Below are 18,585 nucleotides of genomic sequence, written 5' to 3' on the forward strand. Positions count from 1 at the left end.
ATGTTTCCATGGGGAGAGAAAAGAGGGGAGATGCAGAGAAGCTGCCTCTGAAGGGCCACAGAAGTCCACACAGAGGGACACAGTGACCATCCCAATGAAATGGGGGGTGGGGGAGCCGCCACTGTGACACCTGATCCAGCCTGAAAGAGGCAAAATTACAAAGAGCTGAATTAAGAGAGATGAGAAGATGTGTTTGGTCCCATTTGTTTCCATGATTGTTTTTTCACTTCTCCCTCCCCCCCCGCCCACTGTCTCTCCCTCCCTCTCTTTCTCCAACTCATTTTATAGATGAGGAACTTGAGGTCCAGAGGTTCAGTGACTTGTCCAGGGTCACATAGCTAGTAAGGCTCTGAGGCTGGATTTAAAGTGAGGAGTAGTCTTCCTGCCCCAATCCTGGGGCTCCCTGGTAGAGGGGGGGGAGCCCTTGAGGCCAAGAATTTCATTTTTTACCTCATTTGGGGATATGCTGGTTAGTTCTGTGCCACCCTTTTTCCTCTTGGTTTCATCACTTGATGGTTAGGAAGGACTGAAAGAGGGCACAGCAAACAGAAGCAGGTGGGACTCCCAACCAACCTGGCCTCCCTGCTGAACAAATATTTGGTTCAGGTTTGGGGCTCCCCCTCCCCCTGACTCAGGTTGGGGCTCCCTCTCCCCCAGATTCGGAGCTCCTCTGGCTCAGGTTGGGCTCCCTGTCCTCTGATCTCCAAGCGCCTGGCGCTGGGCCCCGTCCTCTGTGTGGCAGCAGCAGGCTCTAACGAGGGACCCCTGCAGAGGTGCGTTCACAGCCTATCCGGGGCTTGTCACTCCACCCATCTAATGGCCCAGGCTGGGACCTCGCACCTGTCAGGAAGGTCAGCCATGGGCACCCACGGACACAGCAGCAGGGAGCTGCACCCTCAAACAGAACCCAGGCCAGCCTGGCCACAGGAGCCAGGAGGGGGTGGGAGACCGAGACGCCTCCCAGAAGCCCCGTTCTGCTCTCGGTAGGCGCCCAGAACGCCCGGGGAGCTGCAGGGGTTCGCCTTTAGTCCTAGGAGAGCCAGCAGCAGGGCCCTTCAGCCCCACTTCCTGGTCACCCCTGACCCCGAGGGCTCTTCTGCCCCAGTCCATACAGCCCTGATTGGAAGCTGGAAGGTCGGATTAAAAATAATTGACTGGCTTTCCTTACATCATCCCTCCTCCACCATCCCCAGAGGGCAGACACCATCACATAGTCCTCCCTCTTGGCAAAGGGTCCTTCCACACCACCCATCTGGGGAGTGTCTCGGCCAGGCCAAAGTACCAGCCAAAGGGAGCCAAACCCTTCCATCATGTCACCATCCCGAGCAAACCACCTTCCCGTGCCTAGTTTCCCACCATCGAGGATCCCCTGAAGGGAAGGGCTTGCTTGGTACACATCCTCCTCTCTTCCCGGAGCAGCCTCCTGCTTCTGCCGGGCTAATCAAACCAAATGGTCCTGCTCCTCCTAGAAGCCTGCCCTGACTGCTTGGACCATGGATCTGGGACCAAGACCCAGGACAAGATGAGAAGATGATGAAAAAGGAGCCTCCAGAGGGAGGCCAAAGGCCCAGGGCCCCTCCAACAGGCCTTTTCTCCATCCCTGAACTTGGAGCCTGGAGTCGGGATCTCTACAGACATCATGGAGTAGCCATGACTACTGAGGGGAAACCGAGAGGCCTGGACAGGAAGGGCAGGGGCTTCGGGAGTGGGGCCGGGGAGGGGCAAGCGAGCACTGCGGGTACCCCACAAGCTGTCTTCCGATCGCGCTGAACCCCAAACACTCGGGGCCTCCTGGGGACTCTCTGGAGCACTCCAGAGAGAAGCCTCGCCATCTGCCCAGGAAAAGGGGCCTGGAGGCCATCAAGGTGCCAGGGAAGGTCTAGCCTGGCCTCTAGCTCGATTCACACATAATGGCCAGAGATGGAAGGGCCTCTAGGCCAGCAGGAAGGAGCTCAACAAGAGGAGATGGCTGGAGCACTCAAGACTTCAGGAAGAGCCTCAGTCCCTGGAGGCCAACCTCTCCATGTCTGAGCTGTGCTCACCTTTAGGAAGTTATTCATTAAACAAAACCTAAAATCTTCCTCTTTGCAACTTGTATCCGTTGATCTCAGAAATGCAGGCCTGTCATGAGTGCATTGTTGGTGGAGTTGTGAATGGATCCAGCCATTCTGGAGGGCAATTTGGAATGATGCCCAAAGGGCTTTAAGAGACTGTCTGCCCTTTGATCCAGCCATAGCACTGCTGGGTTTGTACCCCAAAGAGATAATGGGGGAAAAAGACTTGTACAAAAATATTCATAGCTGCGCTCTTTGTGGTGGCAAAAAATTGGAAAATGAGGGGATGCCCTTCGATTGGGGAATGGCTGAACACATTGTGGTATATGTTGGTGATGGAATACTATTGTGCTAAAAGAAATAATGAACTGGAGGGATTCCACGTGAACTGGAAAGACCTCCAGGAATTGATGCAGAGTGAAAGGAGCAGAACCAGGAGAACATTGTACACAGAGACTGATACACTGTAGCACGATCAAATGTAACTGACTTTGCTACTAGGAGCAATTCAATGACTCAGGACAATATTAGGGACTTATGAGAAAGATGCTATCCATATCCAAAGAAAGAACTGTGGGAGCAGAAACACAGAAGAAAAACAACTGCTAGACCACATGGGTCGGTGGGGCTATGACTGGGAAAGTGAGCTCTAAAAGACCACCCTAGTGCAAATACTAATAATAAGAAAATGAATCTTGATTGATGACACATGTTAAACCCAATGGAAGTGTGTCATATATGGGAGGGGGATGGAAGGAGGGGTGGGAAAGAACATGAGTCTTGTAACCATGGAAAAGTATTCTAAATAATCTAATTAAATTTAAAAATTAAAAAAAAAAAGAGATCCGAAATGGACAAAAGTAAAAAATAAATGAATAAACAAACAAACAAATAAATTCAACCCTGTGAGGTAGAGGGAGGTAAGTCTTCAAGCGAGATAGCGTGTTCCACTCCTCTCCAAGGCTTCTTTTCTCTCAGGGCCTTTGAGAATCCTCAGACTTTCCAGGCTCCAATGGGCCCACCATCCTGACTAGACTCTTCCAGACACTATCAGTTATTATAGGACAGAGGGTTCCTAAAGAAGCCTTACAAGCGTTTTCTTTTTTTCCCACCTGGCAAATTAAAGTCATTTTTCATCAATTTTCATTTTTTAAAGTTTTATTTTTTCCAAATACAAGTAAAAAGAGCTTTTAAACATTTTTTTTTAATTTGAGCTCCAAATGATCTCCCTCCTGCTCTAGAAGGCCAGCCATTTGATATAGATTATACATGTGCTGCCATGCAAAACATACTTCTATATTAGCCATGTCGCAAAAGAAAACACAGACTCCCTCCTCAAAAAAAGCAAGAAAAATAAAGAAAGTTTCTTAAAAGTATGCTTTGATCTGCATTTAGACATCATTAGTTCTTTCTCTGAAGTTGGATGGCATTTTTCATTCTGAGTCTTCTGAAATTGTCCTGGAGCACCGTACTACTAAGAACAGCTGAGTCAGGCCATTGACCATTGTACAATATGGCTTGCACAGTTTCCGCCAGGTTCTGCTCTTCATTTTGCATCAATTCCTATGAAAACTTTTCAGGTTTTTCTGAAATCATCCTGCACATCCTTTCTCATAGCACAATAGTATTCCATCACAATCATATGCCACAACTGGTTTAGTCATTCCCCAATGGGCGGGCATCGCCTCACTCTCTCACTCTTTGCCACCTCAAAAAGAGCTGCAATAAATATTTTTCTACATATAGGTCTTCCTCTTTCTTCTTTGGGATACAGACCTAGTATTGCTGATGAAAGGATATGCCCAGTGTTAGAGCCCTTTGGGCACTGTTCCAAATTATTCTCCAGAAATCACTGGACTAATTCACAATGCTACCAACAGTGCATTTGTGTCCAAATCTTTTCTTTCTTTTACATCCCTTCCAACATTTGTCATTTTCCTTTTCTGTCATATTTGCCAATCTGATAAGCATGAAGTGGTACCTCAGAATTGTTTTATTTGCATATCTTCTCTAAGAATGATTTCAAACATTTTTTCTGATGTCGATAGCTTTGATGTCTTTGTCTGAAAACTGCCTATTCATATATGCTAGAACCACCTATCAATTGGGACATGAATTATATTCTTTTAAATATGACTCAGATACCTGTTGACTGAGAAATGAGACCTTTTTCAGAGAAACATACTATAAAAAATTTCCCCCAGTTTTTTGCTTTCCTTCTAATCTTGGCTGCATTAGTTTTGTTTGTGCAAAACCTTTTAAATTTAATGTAATGTAATCAAAATTATCCATTTTACTTAAATCTATCTCTTGCTTTGTCATAAATTCTTCCCTTATTCGTAAATCTGACAGGTATGATATTCCATGCTCCTCTACTCTGCTTATATCATCTTTTATGTCTAAATCATGAATCTATTGAGACCATATCTTAGTATGAGATATTGGTTTATACCTAGTTTCTACCAACGTGCTTTGCAATTTTTCCAATAGTTATTGTCAAGTAGTATGTTCTTGCCCCCAAAGCTTGGATCTTTGTATTTATCAAATACTAAATTACTATGGTCATTTACTTCCATGTACTGTGTACCTCATCTATTCTACTGGGCTACTCTATTTCTTAAGTGGTACCAAATTGTTTTTATGATCACTACTTTGTAAAACAGTTTGAAAGCTATTACTATTAGGCTATCTTCCTTCACAGATTCCCTTGATATTTTTGCCTTTTTGTTTTTCTAGATTAACCTTGTTATTATTTTTTATAGCTCAATAAAATCATTTTGGTAGTTTGATAAAGCTCTGAAGAAGTAAATTAACTTAGGGAGAAATGTCTTTTTTATTACGTTGGCTTGGCCTACTCGTGCACAATTAATATTTTCCCAGTTGTTTAGATCTGTCTTTATTTGTATGAAAAGTATGTTGTAATTGTGTTCCTATGTTTGACTTGGCAATTAGACTCCCAAGTATTTTCTATTGTTAACAGTTATTTTCAATGGAATTTCTCTTTCTTTCTCTTATTCCTGGACTTTGTTGGTAACATATAGAAATGCTGATGATTCATGTGGGTTTATTTTTTATCCTGCAACTTTGCTGAAGTTGTTAATTATGTCTTTCTTTTTAAACCCTCACCTTCCATCCTAGAATCAATACTATGTATTGGTTCCAAGGCAGAAGAGTGGTAAGGGCTAGGCCATGGGGGTTATAAGTGACTTGCACAGGGTCACACAGCTGGGAAGTGTCTGAGGCCAGATTTGAACCTAGGACCTCCCATCTCTAGGCCTGGCTCTCAATCCACTCACTGCTCCACCCAGCTGCACCCCCATTAATTATTTCAACTAGTTTTTTAGTTGATTCACTAAGCTTAACCAAGAAATAGCGTCCTATCTGCAAAGAGTGTTGGTTTTGTTTCCTCATTGCTATTCTGATTCTTTCCATGTTTTTCTTCTCTTGTGGCTAACATTCTAGGATAATATCGAAGAATCTGGTGATCTTGGGCATCCTTGACTCACCTCTCATCTTACTGGGATGGCTTCTAACTGATCCTCATGTGAAGAGTGACTCAAACTCCTATCAATCAGCAACTTTTAAGTGAATCAATCAAAACCTTCAGTAGCCCCACTTTGTACCTCACCAATCACTAAGTAGGAGAGTGCACAAGGCACCTGCTAGAGTGGGAGCAGAGGCCACTGATCCCCCCAAAGGGGGGGCAACAGGAAGTGATGTGGAGAAAACGGTGAGGATTCAGCCACTCTCTCTGCGCTGGTGAGCCCCACTGGAGGAGGAGACTCTTTCCCTGGATCCTGCGGTGGTGAGTGAAGGGATGAGGAGACCCTCTCTGCTCAGTGGCGCTTCCTCCCTTCAGCGCGAGTTCTAGGGAGATTCCTGGCGGTCTCAGCCTCAGGGCAATGAAGGTTCTTATTGGATTCTTCAGTGGCTCCTGACTTTGGATTTCAGCTTCCTAATTAGAACGTTGGATTCTTGGTGAGATTTGCTTTTGGACTCGCATCTGGGGTCTGGAGACATTAGGATTAAACTCAGGGTACTGGGAGCTAGGCAGTGCTTTCTGTCTCCTTATCTACATTTTTCTGCTTTCACTCTTTCCACCTCTTTGTAGAAAAAGCTGCTAGAAGTCATTTTGACTTAAGCTGTAATATTTTTAAATTGGCGACCACAATATTATTTTAGAATTCTCATATTTAGCATAAAACCTAAATTTAAATTCTTACACTCACTATGATTAGGCTTGATGGCTTTAGATGGATGCTACTTATCATTTTAAGGAGAACTCCATTTATTTCTATTCTACAATGTGGGTATTCTATTTTGTCAAAAGCTTTCTCTGAATCTATTGAGACAGTCATGTGAGTTTTGTTGGATTTATTATTGATATGGCCAATTATGCCAATAGTTTTCCTAATAATTGAACCAACCTTGCATTCCTGGTATAAATCTCACTCAGTTTATGATCTCTGTGATATATTGCTATCATTTCCTTGCCAGTATTCTATTTAAAATTTTTTCATCATTATTCATTAGGGAAATTAGTCCATAATTTTCTTTCTCTGTCTTGTTCTTCTTGCTTTAGGTATCAGCACCATGTATGTGTCATAAAGGGGAATTTTATAGGACCCCTTCTTTATCTATTTTCCTAGATAGTTTATATAGTACTGGAATTAATTGTTCTTAAAATGTCTGGTAGAATTCACTTGTGTATCCATCTGGTCTTGGGGACTTTTTCATGGAGAACTCATTTGTGATGTGTTCATTTTCTTTTTCTAAGATAAGATTATTTTAGTATTCTATTTTCTGTTAATCTGGACAATTTTTATTTTTGGAAATATTTATCCATTTCATTTAGATTGTCAGATTTATTGACATATAGTTGGGCAAAAGTGCTCCTAAAAATTGCTTAAATTTCCTCTTCACTTGTGGTGAATTCACTCTTTTCATTTTTTGATACTGGTAATTTGGTTTTCTTCTTTCTTTTAAAAAAAATCGAATTAGCCAATGGTTTATCTAATTTATTGGCATTTCTTTTTATAAACCATCTCCTAGTTTTAGTGATAAATCTCTGCTTTGATCTTCAGGGTTTTAAATTTGTCATTTTTTTAGTTGCATGCCCAAATCATTGACCTGTTCTTTCTCTGTTTTATTGCTGTAAACATTTAGAGATAAAAATTTTCCCCTAAGTACTGCATTGGCTACATAAATTATGGCATGTGATCTTGTCATTCTCTTTAAGAAAACTGTTGATTTGTTTCCATAACTTATTCTTTTTACCCAGTCATTCTTTAGGATTAGATTAGTTTCCAATTGGTTTTTAATCTTTGTTTCCATGGTCCTTTACTGAAGATAATTTTTATTGAATTATGATCTGAAAAGAATACATTTGTTATCTCTGCTTTTCTGTATTTGGTGGTGAAGTTTTTATGTTCTAATACATAGACAGTTTTTGTGAAGGTGCCATGTACCACTAAGAAAAAGATATTCCTTTCCATTCCCATTCAATTTTCTCCAAAGGTCTATCAATTCTAGGTTTTCTAAAATTCTATTCATCTCCTTAACTTTGTTCTTGTTTTCTTTTTGGTAAAATTTATCTAGCTCTGAAAGGGGAAAGTTGAAGTCTCCCATTTATATAGTTTTATTGTCTATTTCTTCCTGTAACCCATTTAACTTTCCCTTTAAGAATTTGAAGGCTATATCACTTGATGCATATATGCTTAATATTGATATTGCTTCATTGTCTACAATACCTTTCAGCAAAATGCAGTTTCTCTGTTTATCTCTTTTAATTAGATCTATTTTTGCTTTTGCTTTGTTTGAGATCATGACTGCTACCCCTGCTTTTATTTTTAAATCAACTGAAAAATAATAGATTCTTCTTCAGCCCCTTACCTTTAGTCTGTGTGGCTCTACTTCAAGTGGGCTTCTGATAAACAACATGTGGTCAGATTCTGTTTTTTTAATCCACTCTATCTGCTTTCCTGTTGAGTTTATCCCAATCATATTCATAGTAATGATTACTGAGCATTTTCCTCCATCCAATTTTCCCTATTTGCCCTTCAATAGCTTTCTCCTTTGACTCTGTCCCTCTTCAAAAGTCTGCTTTGCTTTTGACCACTGTCTCCCCCAATCTGCCCTTCCTCATCACTTCCCTTTTATCCCCACCTCCCTTTCTACTTGCCTGTAGGACAAGATAGATTTCTATACCCAAATGAGTGTGTTATTCCTTCTTTGAGCCAATTCTGAGATTCAAGCATTACTCATCACCCCACCCCTTTCCCTCCACTGTAAAGGTTCTTCCTTTCACACCTCTTTTATGTGAAAGAATTTGCCTGATTCAACCTCTCCCTTCCCCTTTCTCCCAGTGCTTCCCTCCTTTTCACTGTTTAATATTTTTTCAATCAACTTGTACCCATGCCCTCTATGTATATATATGCTGTTTCTAACTGTTCTAATAATGATACAATTCTTAGGAGAATCATCATATTCCTATGTAGAAATGTAAATAGCCTTTTTGAATCTCTTATGTTTCTTTTTCATTTTTACCTTTTTATGCTTTTCTTGAGCAGTATATTTCAAAATAAAATTTTATATTCAGCTCTTTTTTCATCAAGAATGTTTCTAAATCCTTTATTTCACTGAATATCCACCCACCCCCCACTCTTTTTTTTTTTAACCCTGAAGATTAAATTCCAGTTTGCTTAGTAAATTGTTCTTGGTTGTAATCCTAGCTCCTCTGACCTCTGGAATATCACATTCCAAGCCCTCTGATCCTTTCCTGTAGAACCTGCTAAATCTGTGAGATCCTGACTGTGGCTTCATGATATTTGAACTCTTTCTTTCTGGTTGATTGCAACATTTTCTCCTTGACCTGAGGGCTCTGTAATTTGGCTATAATATTCCTGGGAGTTTTGATTTTATGATTTCTCAGGGAGTGAGACCATGAATTTATTTTTTTCTTTCTCTCTCTGGTTCTAGGATATCAGGGCAGGGTTTTTTGTTTTTTTTTGGTAATTTCTTGAAATGTGAAATCTAGGGTTTTTTGATCATGCCTTTCAGGTAGTCCAATAATTCTTAAATATCTCTCCTTAATCTATTTTTCAGGTCAATTGTTTTTCCAACAAGGTATTTCACATTTTCTTCTAGTCTTTTGACTTTTGTTTTATTGTTTCTAGATGTCTCATGTGTGCATTTTAAAACTATTCCACCCTAATCAGACCATTCTTTAGAAGATGTGATTTAGCTATTTCCTGATCAGTAACAATGGGGATACTTGGAGTAACAGAATCAGGTCTTGGAAACTCTACATTCTTCACCCTACTCAGTTTAACAAGATTTTGATGGTCTGCATCAAACTCGAGATTTAATTATCTGAGGAGATGGCCTTCAACAGACATGTGCAAAAAAAAAAAAAAGACAGACCTCTGGGCTGTCCTAAGTCAAGCTAAGTTCTCATTGGTACATATGAGATGCAGAAAAATGATGTAAAAACGTCCATATAAGTCATGGCACTTCCTGGCCCATCCTCTTTCCCTGGAGAAGCAACTCTGGCTGGCAGCGTGCTAAGCATTCCGACATCTTGGAGTGTTGGGTGATGAGTTTTGCCTTGGAGCTGATTTCAGGTTCGGGCATCTTAGCTGAGCCCCTTTGGAGGTCAGGCTGATTACTTCCTCCTTCATAGTTCAAACCCTTACTCCCTTATCTCCTGATCTCCCCTCTCAATATTAATCAGGCAGGGGGAGAGGGAAAGAAAAAACCTACTCCTTCTTCTTCTTCCTTATTCTTAATCTTCTCCACTATCAATTAAATCACCATAAAATTTGGCAGCTGACTTGGCTATTTTATTATTTGGAATTTCCCTTGGCGACCACTTAAATTTAGATTTTTTTCAGTCTCAACCATAATTTCACTCTTTACAGTTTGGCTGACCACGTCAGTTGTGACAAAATACCCTCAATCTTCTTAACTTTCCTAAACCTTTTTTCTACTGTGACTAATTTTTTTAATAGCTTATTTTGATTAGCTATAGAGGTAAGTAAATTTGGATTTAATTTTTTTTTCTTTTCTCCCTCTCTCCTTAAATTAGAACACAGCTGTTTTAAATCTTAGCAACAGGGCCCTAAGGTCCTAGCTGGGAGAGCTGTTTATAAATCTCTTTCCCCTTAGGGAACAACTGCCTAGATTAAGAGTGGGGGAAAACTGTGGAAAGTTTTGGCTTTGCCCTGCTCCCCATGTGTTTTGTGAAGCCCGCTAAAAAGAATAATTACTATATATATATATATATATATATATATATATAAATATATATATATATACATACACATATATATAAATACTACATTCTTTGACATTTATATGGCGGTCAAAGAATTAAGGACATTGAGGAATACAGCATACTTCCAATTTTTTATATTATTAGGTAATGTCATTTTTGTACTCTTCAGTACTGTGTTTAGAGATCCTAACATAAAAAAATTAATTGAGGCTGAAATTCAGAAAAACACTAAAAAAACTGAGGACATAAAAAACATGCAAGAGAACATGCACACCCAATTAGAAAAATTTAAATGTTTCTTACAGGATCAATTGGAAAACATCCACCCTACCAGAAACAGACCTGTTTCTGAACCTTTGAATGAGGAAATTTCCTTCCCAGAAATAGAGATGGAAAACACCTTCCCTATAGCTCAGCTAACAGAGTGGCTCTCTCATGGTCAGCAACTCTTGGCTGAATTTAATCCCCAAAACCCTTCCCCTGCAATCCCAGTTTCCCCTGTTCCTTCTCCTACACAAAACCAAATTCCAGCCCAAAGGAGATCTCGTCCTCCAAGAGAAACTCATCCTAGTTGAACTGACCCACAGGTAAAAAATTCAACCTGAGACCTATTTCCTCTAAGAGAAGTACCTGAAATAGGATGAAATGAGGATGTGGTGACTTTAAGACACAATATACCGTTTACTCCCCAAGAAATAAATGAGTTACACTGATTGGGTAAATGCTTACTTGCTTATATCATTTTAATTGGGCCCTGATTCAAGGACCTGTTATAGATTTATTTTTCCTTTACTTAGAATTTTTACACATAAGACTTTGATAGTCTATATTTTCATCCAGAAATTATCTTTTTTTATTGGGATTTTTTCTGATGTCTTTTTAATTTCTCTTGCCAATTGATTCATATACCTCATAACTCAGCCATGCATCCCTAAATGATCCCTGTGTTTTTCAATCACCCTTTTCAAGGGGGGAATGTAAAAATATTATTATTTTTAAATTGCAAAGTTTAAGTTCCTTTTGAGAAGAATTTTAGGTTAAGAAACATGCTATCTCTCCAAATCCAGAAACTGAACTGTTTGGAGAAGACACCATGAAGATGCCTCCAGACCACAAGCTGCACAAGAAGATCAAGAATGAACTTTGGGTGTGGTTGATTGAGCATTTATTTGTATGTATACTTTCATGCCAAAGGGGACTGCCCCCTAACTTGTTTTTTGTCAATGTGTCTAGCAATTGTTGGTTTTGTTCTTTTCCTCTTATGCTCAAATTATCGTAATCTTTAAATTGATTGTGTTTTCATGATCCTTTTTGGGAAAACTTTTCCCAATAATGATCAAAGGGGAATGAATGTAAAAAAATGGAGATTTGAACCCCAGACTTCAATCCCCAGAAGTCCTTGGTACTTCCCAGAATTCCCTGTAATCTCAACTGAGTCCTCACCTGAGTGGAGATCAGCATTTGTATTTAAACTGACTGTACCACCTACTTGGGTCTCTCTGCTTCCACTTCTAAGCACATGTGTCCCTCAAGATGTAGAGTAAGTGAAATTGAATGGGCTTATCAGCCCTGAGCACGTGGCTTATTATTGTATCCTTGATTTCTAATAATCTTTAATAAACCTCTAAAAATATAATACTTTTAGTAGAGATACTAATTTAATTTTTTACACATGGAATCATTACCTTCTACTTGCCCATTTCTTATTTTCAAGAAATTGTTATCTTTAATGAGCTTTTATACCTCCTTTTCCATATGGCTAATTCTGCTTTTTAAAGAATTCTTTTCTTCTATGAATTAAATTTTTGTATGTGCGTGTGTTGACCTCTGACTGGCCAGGGTATTATTATTTTTCTTTTTTAATTTATATATCAATTTAGAATATTTTTCCATGGTTACATGATTCATGATTTTTCACCCCCTCTTCCCTCCCACCCTCCCAGAGCTGACAAGCAAATCCATTGGGTTTTCAATGAATTTTTTTTTTATCTTTATTAGGCCAATTCTGTTTTTCAAGATGTTATTTTTCTTCAACAATTTTTGTGCCTCCTTTATCAACTGTGAACTCTATTTTCATAATTTTCTTGTATCACTTTCATTTCTTCCAATTTTTTCTCTATTCTCATTTGATTTGTTAAAATCCTTGTTGAGATCTTTCAGGAATTATTTTTGGGCCTGAGACCAATTCATATTTTTCTCTGAAGCTTTGATTTGTGGCTATTGGCTTCATTGTCTTCTTCTGAGTTTGTGCCTTGATCTTCTCTGTCACCATAGTAACTTTCTATGATCAGGTTCTTTCTGTTGTTGTTGCTGCTCATTTTTCCATCTTTTTCTTTGACTTATAACTGTTAAAGTTGGGCTCTGTTCCCAGGGTAGAGGGGGAATTGTCCCAAACTTTAGGTCTTTCTTGCTGCTGCTTTCAGAGCTAGCTCTAGAGGTCTGAAAGTTTCCAGCTCCTCATGGATTGTATGGTCTAAGGAGAAGTGTGTGGGCACTGCTTTCCTGGACTGTGCTTTGGTCTCTGAGCAACCACAAGCATGCCTTTTCACCCTGGAACCGTGATCAGGGTCCCTGCACCCCTGTGGCTGCAAGTGTGAGTTTCCCAACGCTCTCTGAGATCTGGGGCTGTCCCTTGGAACTGTGTGTGGGCAATGCAACGGTCCTGAGCCTGGGGCCTGCAAAGGGTCCTCCGTCATCTTCTGGCTGGTTTTCTGAATCTCTTATTTTCCTCCTGAAACTGCTGGCTGCCTCCCAGGCCCCAGAGTAGCTTTTGCCATGGGATTTGTGCTGGGCTCCTAGGCCCACTCCAATCCACCAAGATAGGCCTTTTTTTTAAACTAAACTGTGCTCAACTAGAAATTTGTTTCACCCAACTTTTCACTGGTTCTTCTGTTCCAGAATTCAATTTGAGGCATTATTTTATAGTTATTTAGAGAATTGGGGAGAGCTCAGGTTGAGTCCTTGCCTTTACTCCATCATCTTGGCTCTGCCTCCTAGCATTGTCTTTTCTACGGGCTTGTATGCCATTCCCTTAATACTGGGTTTTAAAATGATGCAGGGAAAACTTCACAGGCACAGAGGCTGCTCAGATCCAGTCAGAAGAGACCCAAGAGATCCTCAAGCCCAGACCAGTCACTTTACAGATGAAAAGAGATGGAAGTCCAGACAGGTCCAGGGACTTGCCTCATTCGAACCCTGTCCCTCGGACTCTCGGTCCTGTACTCTTTCCACTGCACCCCAAGTGTACTTGGCTATAGTTATTAGACTCCGTCCTCCTCCCGTTTGAATAACTGGACTAATAGGATGGGTTTCCCCTGTGGCAAGAGGCTGCGCAAGAGACATCGGTCGAGTCTCTATTTCAAGTTCCTCTGGAGACCCCTCATGAGTCCACTTGCTGCCCGCAGCGGCCCTGATGAAGCCCCTGCACGGGTCCTACCAATGTGTCATTGCGCCGTCTGACCCTTGTCCAGGTCCTCCCACGAATGTCCCATCAAAGACTCATCCAATGACCCGGACGCGGTTCTCTACGTCCTAACACGAAGTCGCCGGCAATGGGCACTCGAGGCGCCACCGGCGGAGCCGCGTCCCCTCAGCGCACCGCCGGCCCCCCGCCGGCCCAATCCCATCTCGCGCCGAGAAAGTCAGAGGTGAAACGCCGACGCCCGGGCCCCCAAGGGAGAAGGAAGGGCCGGCAACAGGCTGGCCGAGAGGCCGCCCCACGGCCCGAGCGTTCTCGGGGCTCCTCGGAACAACGAGCAGCCACCTACCTCAGTGACGAAGAGGGTCCGGGGATCGATGATGTCCAGGAAGTGCCGGAAGCGGCCATAGAAAGAAGTCTACGGGGAGGGAAGGAGAACAGGGAAGAGGTTAACAAGACGTCTCCGGGCCACAGCGCCTTCCCGCTTCCCCTCAGGCCGGGACGCCGGCCCCCAGGACGCCTCCCTGCCCCCTCCCTGACGGGGGCTTCAGCCGCAGCCTGCCGAGCCCGCTCTGAGGCAGACGCGGAGCATCCGGACGTGGCGGCGGCTCCCGGGAGCCTGGGAAACCGCCTCCGAGACGACCCGCCGACCGGGGCTCCCCAGCCCACCCCAGAAGCCCGGACGGTGCCAGGCTCTGCCCTGGCCGTACGGAGAAAGGCAGAGAGGCCTGGGCCTGCCCGCGGGGAGCTCGCTGGCTAAAGGGGGGACGCGAGGCGAGAAGAAACCTTCGGGCAGCTGGAGGGCCTCTGCAGGAGGAGACGGGACGGCGCTCTGGACGAGGCAAGAGAGGCTCCAGGAGGGGGCAGCTGGGTGGCTCAGCGGACGGAGAGCCAGGCTGGAGACGGGAGGTCCTGGCTTCCCGGCCGGGTGACCCTGGGCGAGTCCCTTCAGCCCCTGGCCCAGCCCTGGGCGTGGGGGTAGCAAATGATCGAAGCTGCAGAGAAGGAAGCGCCACGAGGCCAGGAACAGCAGGGAGGGGCCAGGCGAGTGCCCAAGGCCCGGGCTGGATTCGGGGGCCCGACCGCAAATGGGAGACCCCTGAGGGAGGGCAACCAACCAGGTGGCATCTGCTCCCCCCAAGCTGGCTGAGCTGGGGGCCGTCCTGGTTCCTTTACCCCAGCAAGGCCTCTCCTCCTCCGTCCTTCCCCCGTCTTTGACTCCAGGACGAGGGGCTCCCGGAGAGCCGGGGCACCACGCCCCCAAGAGGGGCTGGGAGGACTAGGAGAGGCCGGGGCGCCGGCGAGGCCGCACAGCACAAGGGGGAGCTGCGTGTCGACCCCTCAACGGAGGAGGCCTGGGCAGAGCCTGCCTGACGCGGTGTCTGTCTGTCTGTCTGTCTGTTCCTGTGTTGGGGAAGAGGGTGTGAAGAAAGGGGGGAGGCCGGCCAAAGGGGAAGGCGGGGGGAGAGCCGCAGCCTCCGAGGGCCTGCCGCCCCCCGAGCCCAGGGCCCTCCTCCTGCCTCACTGGATTGGGGGGGGGCTCCCTCCCACGTGGCCCCCAGCTCAGGCCGACTCCCCATCCTGAGCCCAGGGCCCTCCCCCTGCCTCGCTGGATTTCGGGGGGGGGGGCTCCCTCCCACATGGCCCCCAGCTCAGGCCGACTCCCCATCCTGAGCCCAGGGCCCTCCCCCTGCCTCGCTGGATTTCGGGGGGGGGCTCCCACCTACGTGGCCCCCAGCTCAGGCCAACTCCCCACCCTGGGCCCAGGGCCCTCCCCCTGCCTCACTGGATTTGGCGGGGGGGGGCTCCCTCCCACGTGGCCCCCAGCTCAGGCCGACTCCCCACCCTGGGCCCAGGGCCCTCCCCCTGCCTCGCTGGCTTGGGGGGGGGGGGGCTCCCTCCCACGTGGCCCCCAGCTCAGGCCAACTCCCCACCCTGGGCCCAGGGCCCTCCCCCTGCCTCACTGGATTTGGCGGGGGGGGGCTCCCTCCCACGTGGCCCCCAGCTCAGGCCGACTCCCCACCCCGGGCCCAGGGCTGCTTCTGGTGCTTGGCTAGAGGAGAGGAACCAGGCGGGGATGGGCTCGGCCAGACGGGCCGGAATCCTCCCGGCTGGAGGTCCTCCACGGGGCGGCCCGTGCCTTCTCTGGCGCCCGGCCTCCTGCCTGGGCGACGCGCAGCGACGATCCCAAAGGCCTTCGAGGAAGGCTGGTGGCCGCGCCCTCCCTGCGTCCCACGGAGCAGGGGGGAGGAGGGGCTCCCACGGGGGGCTTCCGGGGTCCTCGGCCGGCGAGGGCCGCCTCGGAGCCCCTCGACCCTCCCTTCTCTCCCGGCAGGCATCGCCCCCTTCCGAGGAGTCTCCTCCGAGAGGTCCTCCCGGGACGTGGAGCCTCGCAGCGCCTGCCCGGGGCTACAGCCGTCCAGGCCTGGAGGGGCTGTCCTGCTGGGGGGTCCTGTGGATGACTGGGGGGGGGGGTTGCGGCTTCTCCGGAGCGTGTCTTCTTGGGCTTGCTTAGGGCCCCCCGAGGTTCCATGATCGCCAGGATGGGCCGGCCGGGATGCCGCCTTCTGGGCAGTGGCTGCTGCCTGGCCCATCCCGGGGCCTTAAACAGGGGCTCAATGCGGGCTGGCCAAAGCGCGCCCTTTGGGTGAGGCAGGGAGAGCCCCGGCCCTGACCCCACACAGGTCGGTGCGGGGGGCCTCGCCCAGCCCCGACTCTGCAGCCTCCTCTCCATCTGGCCCAGGCGAGGGGTCCGGAGAAGCAGGAGGGCCAAAGGGCCCAGCCTGGGAAAGGCTTCGCGGCCCTTCTCCAGCCCGACTCACAGGAGCAACACTAACGGCAGCCTTAAGGAGGGGGAAGAAAGGAAGTCGGAGGAGCAGCTAACAAGCCCTTGTTAAAGGGCTGGGGGGGAGGGGCTCCGGAGCAGGTGGCAGAGGGGAGCGGCCGGGGCCCTCCTGGGGCGGGGGGGGGGGGGGGGGGCAGAGCCCTCCTCCTGGTCCTCAGGCCGCGGCCCTCCACAGTCATGCCCACCCGCTCTCACTCCGGACTACCCTGGCCGAGCGGCTCCCCAAGGCCAGGATGGGGCCCAGCCCTCGGCCACCCGGGAACAAGCAGAAGCACCCTCCGTCCCTCACGACACGGAGAGGGAGGCTGGAGAGGCCTGGCAGGCGCAGCAGCCCCAAAGACAAGAGCCTCCAGAGCAGCGGGGGCGACCCCAGGGCCACGGTGGCTGTGTCGGGCTGGAGAACCAGCCTGGAGCCCTGCCTGGAGCCCTGCCGGCCCACGAGCTGAGGGGGCCGCAGCTCTTGTCCGAGCCCGGGGGCAGCCTCTGATGGCCAGGCAGGTTCCACTGGCTTAGCGATCCCAGGGAGGAGAGGAGAGCCTGCCGGAGCAGGGAACGGCCCTCAGACGAGCGATGGAGGAATGACGCGTCGGTCACCTCTCAGAGAACAACGGGCCGAAGACAGAGCACACAGAAGTGCACAGAGGCTGACCGAAGAAGTGGGGAGCGTGGGGGGGAGGGGCGCGGAGGGGGGCGAAGGGTTGACGTGATTCTTGCTCGCTTGGTGCCAGTGGAGAGGAGAAGCAGAGGCCGGGCAGGGATGGAGAATGGCCTCAAGGCTGGGTGCAGGTTCTGAGAACCTTTAAGCGAGCGGGGAGGCCCCAGTCCCGGTGGTGAGATGGCAGGGAAAGAGAGAAGGCCAGGGAGATGGAACTCACAGATAACCTCGAGAGGCCCTGACTGCAGAGATCTCAGGGGAATGAAGGGCTGAGATATCTCAGCTTGACTCATCGGGCACCAGGATTGCTGGCGACCTCGGAGGCTGATTCCCTGGACCAGAAAGACCCCAGGAAAGCCCAGATCTAGCCAGGCAGGGGCCCAGGGGCTGGACAGAAACCTGCGCTCAGCAGCATGTGAGCCCCCTGAAGCCGCAGACGGGCCACTTTCTAGCCGGGTCCCTGGCATGTGCAAGCACACAGGAGGGCCTTTAAAATGACAAACCCTGGCACATCTGCACCAAGGTAGGTGGGGGGGGGCCAGGAAAGGGAAAGGGCCATGGAAGGTTCCTGTGTGGGGAGCGGCCATCAGACCTGTGTTTTAGGGTCATCTTGTCAGCAGCAGCAGCAGCGCAGAGGCCAGTCTAGAGTGGCAGCTGTTTGACGAGGGGGGCTGAGGGAGCGAGATGAGCTGGAGGCGGCGAGGAGGCAGGAGGGTGGATTCTGGGGGAAGGCCTGGAGGTAGGCTCTCAGGGAGCAGAGCTGGCAGGCCTGGGGCACGTCGAGGCTGCCCCTTCATGTCTATTCTTTTCCCACCAACGAAGCTTATCTCTGGCCAGCCAGGGCCGGGTGAGAAGAAGGTGAGGACACGCTGCTGCTGCTCCTGTGGAGCCAGACTTTCAATCCAATAAAAGCAGTTATCAAAAGGGAGCCACGCAACAGCAGGCTGTCTGATTTCTACCTGGATGGAAGAGCAGCCACTTCGTGGCGATCAGGGACCGTTCCCTGAACATGTGCTTCTGAAACAACAGAAGGAGCCGGAAATGTGGAGTCTTCAGAGGCACCAGGCAGGCTGCTCAGGATGTGCGCCTCCACAGCCCGGGGCCTGGGGGAAGGGTCTGAGCGGCGGGTCTAGTTTCCCAGCCGCACGGGGCTCGGCTCCAACAAGGCACGAAGGGCTTCCCCCAGTCCTCACAGCTGAATCAACTTCTCCCAGGATGGAATCCGGGCTAGAACAGGAAGGGCTGAAGCAAGCTCTAGACCCGAGTCACAAGATGGAGTCCGTGTGAGTTACTCCATTTCCACAAGACCGTCTGAATCCCCTCAAGTCCCTCACGTGG

The 18,585-nt window shown here is 47.6% G+C and overlaps 1 protein-coding gene across 4 annotated transcripts in view; it reads right to left on the bottom strand.

Annotated features, from left to right (window-relative positions):
* The window catches only part of SFXN5 (sideroflexin 5), a 189,490-nt gene that overhangs the window by 161,247 nt on the left and 9,658 nt on the right, over positions 1 to 18,585 (bottom strand). For 3 of the 4 annotated variants that reach the window (XM_056814076.1, XM_056814079.1, XM_056814077.1), the window contains exon 2: positions 14,097 to 14,165. In XM_056814076.1, the coding sequence (XP_056670054.1) occupies positions 14,097 to 14,165 (69 nt within the window). Of the gene's footprint in view, positions 1 to 14,096; positions 14,166 to 18,585 lie in introns of those variants that run through there. The other variant, XM_056814085.1, reaches the window with a different exon arrangement.

Source organism: Monodelphis domestica, chromosome 1 (genome assembly GCF_027887165.1).
Source record: "Monodelphis domestica isolate mMonDom1 chromosome 1, mMonDom1.pri, whole genome shotgun sequence".
Classification (NCBI taxonomy): Eukaryota; Metazoa; Chordata; class Mammalia; order Didelphimorphia; family Didelphidae; genus Monodelphis; species Monodelphis domestica.